Source organism: Electrona antarctica (genome assembly GCF_951216825.1).
Source record: "Electrona antarctica genome assembly, chromosome: 3".
NCBI lineage: Eukaryota > Metazoa > Chordata > Actinopteri > Myctophiformes > Myctophidae > Electrona > Electrona antarctica.
In genome coordinates this window covers 22,335,113-22,343,100 of record NC_136808.1, presented here as the reverse complement: position 1 = coordinate 22,343,100, position 7,988 = coordinate 22,335,113, and the positions used below count along the sequence as shown (strand labels likewise).

Genomic DNA, 7,988 nt, shown 5'->3' with positions numbered 1-7,988 from the left:
ATACATCACTGAGGATACGTCCCAGTTGCATCCATGCGATGTATTTTCGTTCTGTAAAATTGAAAAAAGGTCTTCGTTAAGACCTCCATATTATTATGGTCAATGCCTGTGTGGAAAGTGGTAGTGATGCAGGCAGTGAGGAGCTACGGAAGTGTTTCTGACAAAATTCAAAGCGAAAGGTTTCCCAGTTGATTTGATTATTATTAGGCCTATAATTTGTTCAAAGTCCATGGTGTGCCTGATTGTGAGCGGAAGAGGGCGCCAAAGATCTTCTTTTACTTGCGGTGGTTGTCATTAAATTGTGGACATAATGTAGACATCGTTCCCCTATTGGCTTAAACGCTCTGAGATCACGCCTTCTTGAACTAGTTAGTCATTTTCAATTGGCTGAATTACACGTTGATCTTTGCAATTCGAACTTCAACTGGGGAAATAAAAAAATAATACAAAAAATAAGGTTGGTTTCACAGCAAGCTGTCGAGAGAGAGAGAGAGAGAGAGACACTGAGAGAGAGAGAGAGAGAGAGATAGAGAGATAGAGAGAGAGAGAGAGAGACACTCAGAGAGAGACACTCAGAGAGAGAGAGAGAGAGAGAGATACTCAGAGAGATAGAGAGAGACAGAGAGATAGAGACCCAGAGAGAGAACTGATGTCAACACAAGCAGCCGGCGGCTCGCGGTAAGTTACAGTGATTTTTCCATATTCTTCTCATTTCAGGTCGTCTGTCAGTCATCCAGACCACACCATCTAGACTCAGCCTGTCCGACACAACATTATGCAGAGCAACACAAACTCCGAATGAGCTGCAAATACACATAAAATGGCTCTGACTGAAATACTTGTTTACACAGCCGAGGCAGCAGCTCCACTCAATGCTAAGCTAACATGAGCTAATCTGGCATATCCTCTTCTATGGGTATAATATATTTATAAATATATTACTACACTTAACATTTCCCCCACATGCAAATTATGTTTTATATGGAAAGATACCCAATGTTGGTAAAGATGCGCGCACACGCACGCACGCACGCGCACACACACGCGCACACACACACACACACACACACACACACACACACACACACACACACACACACACACACACACAATTATGTAATTACCATCATTCTATTTTTCATGGGGAAATACAATCATCTTCAACTGGGGACAAAATTGCAATCTGCTGTTTATTGAACAGAGCTGGTGTTTGTAGTTGATTTGAGAATCTCTAATGCTGTCAGTTTATTGAACAGAGCTGGTGTTTGTAGTTGATTTGAGAATCTCTAATGCTGTTGTTTATTGAACAGAGCTGGTGTTTGTAGTTGATTTGAGAATCTCTAATGCTGTCAGTTTATTGAACACAAACAGAGCTGGTGTTTGTAGTTGATTTGAGAATCTCTAATGCTGTTGTTTATTGAACAGAGCTGGTGTTTGTAGTTGATTTGAGAATCTCTAATGCTGTCAGTTGCAGTTCTGCAAAACAGCTGCATGCATGCATCCTTAAGGAGCAGTCTATACCATGCAGTAATAATTCCAAGTGTTTTAAAAGTACCAAATGCTTGAAGTGTCTGCAGCGACAGCCGGTTTAATGGCTCATAAACAGAAGGTCACGCTTCACTCAAAGGGCCATGCTATCCATAGTAAACAGGTGTAATAGAGGAGGGTAAGCTTCGGGCTGCAAAGCTGCACAGTAATCCACTTAAGCATGGAAACAGTTTTACTTTAAATTAAGTCTCTACACCGAGATGAGGGGGAGAGAGCTTTCATCCCTGCACGAAAGTTTCAAGATCGAATCAAGTATTACCATTTCAATGTGAGACATTTAATGATTGGAATTGTCGAACCCCATGTCGAGCATTTGGAAGCCGTGATGCCGCCCTACGAGCTTGTAGGTATGCTATTTTTTTTAAAATCGTGAGAATGTGGCCCAAATGTTTGAATATATTCTTTTAGAACATTTTTAACTCAAATCTTTGCTTCTGGGGAGGGTCCCTGGAACAACATATTTTCAGATGGGGGATCGGCGGCCAAAGACACATATATTTTGGAGGGTCCTTGAGGGTTCTTTGAGGGTCCTTGACATGAAAATGTTTGAGAACGAATGACATATAAACATAGGTCTTTCAGAAAACTGTCAGGATTTAGAAGGCATTTGTAGAATCGTCCTCAGGTCTAAATGGATTAAGATGAAGAGCGTCTGCACAGAGAGCTCTATGTTTAGGACGCTTTCTGAAACATTGTTTTTCCCACATTGTGACCTTTTGATGCCGTGTGTGTGTAGTGGTGTTATATTCCCCAATACTATTGCTGCTCTCTGTGTAAGCGTTTTGTTCTGCTGTTATTTGACCCGTCCGTCGCATGATAGTACAACCAACTCTGTATTCATAGCGTGCGCTTCAAGTCAATGTTTAGCTAGCTTTTCTTATTAAATTATTTTTTACACAATCAGGAATCGGAGAACAGTGCTGGTCACGTCATGTTATGTCAGAGAGCATGTCGCAGCAAGCAACATTGATTTCACTGCACAGTACACACACGCACACGCATGCACGCGCACACACACACACACACACACACACACACTTGAGTATGAGTGAGTGACATGAACTGAATAGATAGTGTATGGCATGTTCCTCCACATGCCTTACACACTCGTGATGAATCTCCTCGCTGTCATGTGTATGTTCATGCGTATCGGACGGACAGTGTTGATTTTGACAGGAAAATCTTGATTTAGTTTTAGTCATAGTCTTTTGCATACATTTAGTTTTAGTCGCATTTTAGTCGACGGAAATGTTTTAGTTTTAGTCTAGTTTTAGTCAACTAAATATCATAAGATTAAAGTCAACTGTGGGCTCTGAGATCGGCTATTTTCAGCAAGCATAATATGACTTGTCTTTTCGTTCTCTCTTCTCCCTAACATTTTAGTTTGTTGACGAAAGTGTCAATATAATTATATACAGTATATAGTCATAGAAGTCAACGGATATTTTTCGTCGATTAGTTTTAGTCGACAAAATCAACACTAGTATCGTAGGAGAGGCGTGGCTGACCAGCTGTAGGCGTAGGCAGAAAATGTACAGTACATGATGGGGAATAAGCTTAACGACTACACTTGAAGAAGAGGGGGAAAATGGGAGGGGAAAATGAAACGGAATAAAACTGACAATGAAGCTTATTTATTTAGGAAGGGTCATCGAAAAAACGAACCAGTGAAAATAAAACCTATTATTATTACTACAGTATCATTATAATGTTTTTCTGACGCTTGTCTTTTCTAGGACTGCTGTCATCAGATAGTTGGAGTCATTTCACCTCTAGCTTGCTTCTGAAAGATGCCGCCGGAGTAACCCAAGCCCGTAATCTAAGATGGAACCTGATGATGAATGAGACACCGTAGGAGCGACGACAGCACCCCAGAGAGGCCTCACCATTATCAGCACCATCATCACTCCCTCTCTCATCTCATCTCCCGTGAAGTTTTTAACGTATAACCCCCTTGAATCCCCTGTCCGCCACCCCTGCATTAGCAATACTCTCCTCCCCCAAAAAACCTTGATCGTTTCCCCTCCTCTGCTACTGGCCAACATCCACCTCCCTCGGATTTTTAAACCCAGCCCTGTCTCCCATGCAGGCCTTCTCAGAGTGAAAACCCCCTTAAACCGCTCTCCCCCTCGCCACCCCGGGGCGTCACGCCCTCCCCCCCCCCCCCCCCCCCCCGGCAGTGTGTTTGGCGGCGTGTGATGGAGCGGTGGGATCCTGAAGGCCGCTGTCGTCGGGGACTGTGATGTCAGAGGCCGACGGGCCGGGCGAGAGCCAGCGGCGTGGCGCTCCCAGATTCTTCGTGGGCTGCGAGGACGATGACAGCGAGGGACTGGAGGACAGCATGAGGACGGACATGGAGCTGTACGAGGAGGAGGACGACACTGACTCGGTACGGCAGGACGTTTGTTTGTTTTGTTTTTTTCTTCCTTTCTAGCTATATACCAGTGGTTCCCAAACTTTTTCATGTCAAGGACCCCCATAATAATACTCATTAGCCTGCGGACCCCCCCATTTGAAAATACTTGCCAAGGACCCCCTTGAGAGAAGATTTTTTCGGCTCTAGGACCCCCCGGTTTGACCTGAATTAGGCTACGGCCCCCTATTTAATGGCATTTCTATCTCTGGGACCCCCAATACATTGTTGTAAAATGAATGTTGATGTAACTCTGAGGGTGTACAAATGGAACGTACATTCTCTGCATTACAGACCCATAAGGGTCCATTTGGTTCCTAAATATAATTATTATCACCCCTACATTATCAAGGACAATCCTTTATTGTGCATTTCAGCCACGGAACCACCATTTGATGAGATTTAGCCTCTCTGACCCAAAACGTTCTGTATTGATGTTGGTACCATTAAGAGAGACAACAGGCAAACGTTAATAAAAATGACAATTATTCTACATTCTCTAAATTGTATAGTCTTGTAAATTAAATAATGCAGATGTTTAACAATAATGTATCTCTTGAGAGCGTAAAATAAAACCAAAGAGTTCTATAAGGGTTCATTTGGTTACCAACTCTCCATCATTTAGCTGGGGACCACCTGGAACCCCCTCAAGGACCACTGGTTGAAAACCACTGTAATGTATCCCCGGTGTCAGGCAGAAACATGTTATCTACATATTCTAACTTTTTGTTCAACCAAATTGTTATTTTGATAAACGTTTGCCAAAAGCATGGAATTGTAGACAAAATCCTATCCAACGACAACAAAATATTTTTTAGTTTTGGGTCTGAGAGGCTAAACCTCATCAAATGGTGGTCCGTGGCTCAAAAGCTGAATAAATAATGGGCCTTGGAATGAAACCGGTTGAAATCCACTGTTATAGATGATCATCATCATTCTATTGTTGCTAGGAATTGTATTGAAACTCTTGTCAACATCATAGATAGCAGCCATATCACTAGCAGATCTAAAACAATAAAGGTGCACTGCTACATTGAGCGCTTATCTCCGCCAGCCGTTGCCTTTAAAACAAAACGTAGTATTATTTTGTTCTGACTGGATTCAGTACTTGAACTTGTATGTATTTGTTCCTGGAATTGGCGCAGCATCAACACAGTATAGCATGGCGTTCTCTTTTAGGAGGCTGCAGATGTATCTAACTCCTGGCATGAGCAGCTGTAGATGGCACTTTTGTTGAGATTGCATTAGCTTCCCCCCCCCCCCCCCCCACCCCCATATCTCTCTCTCTCTCTCTCTCTCTCTCTCTCTCTCTCTCTCTCAGGCCACTCTTTCATAATACTGTAGTCCGGGAGTACAGTAGGTCTGCTGTACTCTGCTGTAATGCATTCACAAAAACGATAATAATAACATAGTTGTCATTGACGGATTGGGACAATATTCACTGTAATCCATTCCTGGCTGATTGCTGTAGCGGTTTGCAAGAGTGGCTTCAGCCTAAAAAACAGTCCTAATATTTTAAAATAGTTCAACTAGCCAGTCTACAGCGACACGTTGTGAGCTTGTTAGATAAGTTATTTGAACTATTTTAAAATGTCTTAAAATAGTAAAAGAATGGCAAATAAGTTTAGTAAGTGGTGGCGCAAGATATAGCTGATTAATCTCTTACCCCGGCCTTCTGCTGGCGGACATAATGTTTAGGGAAGGGAATTGAAAAGATTTTACTGATTAAAAAGTGTGTGTGTGTGACTGTGTGTGTGTGTGACTGTGTGTGCGTGTGTGCGTGTGCGTGTCCAGCCCCCAGAGCGGCAGATTGTCATGGGGATCTGCTGCATGATGAAGAAGTCCAAGTCCAAGCCGATGACCCAGATCCTGGAGAGGCTGTGCAGGTTCGAGTACATCACCGTGGTCATCTTCCCAGAGGACGTGATCCTCAACGAGCCTGTGGACAAATGGCCTCTGTGTGACTGCCTCATCTCCTTCCACTCCAAAGGTGGCACGCACGCTTGCATGCACGCACACTCATTGCATAATCACAATACAGACAACTTATAAGTATTGTGCTCCCATGCGTTGGGAATGTGCAAAAAAGCACAGGCCAATGAACTGACATTGTCACAATGTAGTGTATAACACAAAGAATGTGCCTCATAGACGGCATTCAATTCATAATAAACAATTGCCTGGCCATGCATGTCATGCACGCATACACACAATGTAGTGTCTGTCTGATGACAGCTTCATTCTGTCTGACTACAGAATGCCACTCTGTTTGCTTTGGGAGATCTTTTTGTACTTTTAGTTAGCCATGTAACGATTTTTCACGATATTTTAAACAAAAAATATTTTCCAGAAAAATTACCGTTTTTTAAAATGTTATATAGTTTATCTTCCCCCGAGCTTTTTTCACATTGTTTTATTTAACTACATTGCAAAAGAAGTAGCATTACTTTTGACAGTGCAGAAACATAATTGCCTTCCTTGATGAGCATCAACGACCATCATCACCTGGGCACAGTCACAGACAGCTCCCCTCGACAGTGCTCTACTACAGAAAGTGACTCATTTCTCTCCAAAAAGCTCAAAGCTCAAAGCTAAAGCTCACTTTTCACATCACACACCATAATTCACTAGCCCCCCTAAAGAATTTCAATAAATCGATTCATATCGTCGCGATTAATATCGATATATATCGATCTACGATATATATCGCTACATGCCTACTTTTAATGTATGTGTATGAAACTAAGAACTTTCTCACCCCTGCTTCTGTTGAGATCTAATTTAAATGTGATCGCCTTTTCGGGTATTTGTGCTGCTATAAGCAATAATATGTCAACGTTTTAATTACTTTCTTTTTTTGTATTCAGACAGCCATTAATGAGTAAAACGCTCCCACATTTCTTTTTGTCTCTGTGACACATCTAGGGGCCGCAATTTGCATTCAAAGATTTTCCTAGAAGCTTTGTCATTGGTCGATTTGCTTGTCTACTTCCTGATTGGTTAGTCATTTCGACCAGGTTTTTTCGACCAATGACAGCTTGCTTTTGGGAGCGTTTTACTCATTGCAGGCAAAAAATAAATATAAAAAAAGCTCATTAAAAGTTTGACATATTATTGCTTATAGCAGCTTTAATGCTAAAAAAAATCAGCATGAAATGAAAATTGTAGTATTTAATACATATATCTGTCAGGATGGATTAGTTTTGGGTTTTTACTAAAACACTTGAATTGTTCTGCCGCATTGTTCTAGGATTCCCGCTGGATAAGGCTGTGAGTTATGCCAAACTCCGAAACCCTCTACTCATCAATGACCTAAATATGCAGTATTACATACAGGACAGGTACAGTATGACCATAATAACTATGTACAGGCTTCTCTTGTTCTTTTTGTTTGACCTGTACCTAATTTATAATTGCACCTAATTGTACCTAATTTATACTTGATCTTAAAGAAACCCATCCACCAGTGACATCATCATTGGGCAGATATATATATTTTTTTACAAAAATGTTTAGATTTGTATTATCATGAGAACGATGGCTTCCATTTTCGCATTGCAACTTTTCAGGACTAGAAAGCCTGCAGTTTCTATTAGCTTGGATTCCCCATTGATGATGTCACTAGTGGACAGGTTTCTGAACTGGCCACAGCCCTCCTATGAGACACAGACTGAGTAGAAAAAGATTGTGCCATTTTATCATGAGTATTAGTGAGGACCTATTTAAATGAAGATAGGTTGAAAAGTGGTGAAGTGGTCCTTTAATTATATAACTAACTATTTATGAGTAAATAGTTGTAAATAATTGAAAATGTTTGTATACTATTGCTTTCAGTATAATGAACCAACCTGAAACCAATATCCTACAAACATACAGAACCTGGCAATAACAGTGCCTGATTAGGCCCCACGACAGGAGATACTTTGCTGTACATCAAAATGGGCAAAATTAGCACATGTACAAGCGCACAGCGGGTCGCATTGCTGCACGTTGTGAGCTTGTAGATCTGCTTTCTTCGCACAATCAC

At 41.6% G+C, this 7,988-nt stretch overlaps 1 protein-coding gene across 4 annotated transcripts in view; it reads left to right on the top strand.

Moving 5' to 3' along the window:
• The first annotated feature begins 535 nt into the window (after positions 1 to 535).
• Positions 536 to 7,988, top strand: part of LOC306920506 (inositol hexakisphosphate and diphosphoinositol-pentakisphosphate kinase 2-like) — a 68,081-nt gene continuing 60,628 nt past the window's right edge. For 3 of the 4 annotated variants that reach the window (XM_079497303.1, XM_079497301.1, XM_079497302.1), the window contains exons 1-4: positions 536 to 678; positions 3,285 to 3,937; positions 5,756 to 5,951; positions 7,212 to 7,302. In XM_079497303.1, the coding sequence (XP_079353429.1) occupies positions 3,791 to 3,937; positions 5,756 to 5,951; positions 7,212 to 7,302 (434 nt within the window). In that variant the 5' untranslated portion in view covers positions 536 to 678; positions 3,285 to 3,790. The remainder of the gene's footprint in view (positions 679 to 3,284; positions 3,938 to 5,755; positions 5,952 to 7,211; positions 7,303 to 7,988) is intronic. The other variant, XM_079497300.1, reaches the window with a different exon arrangement.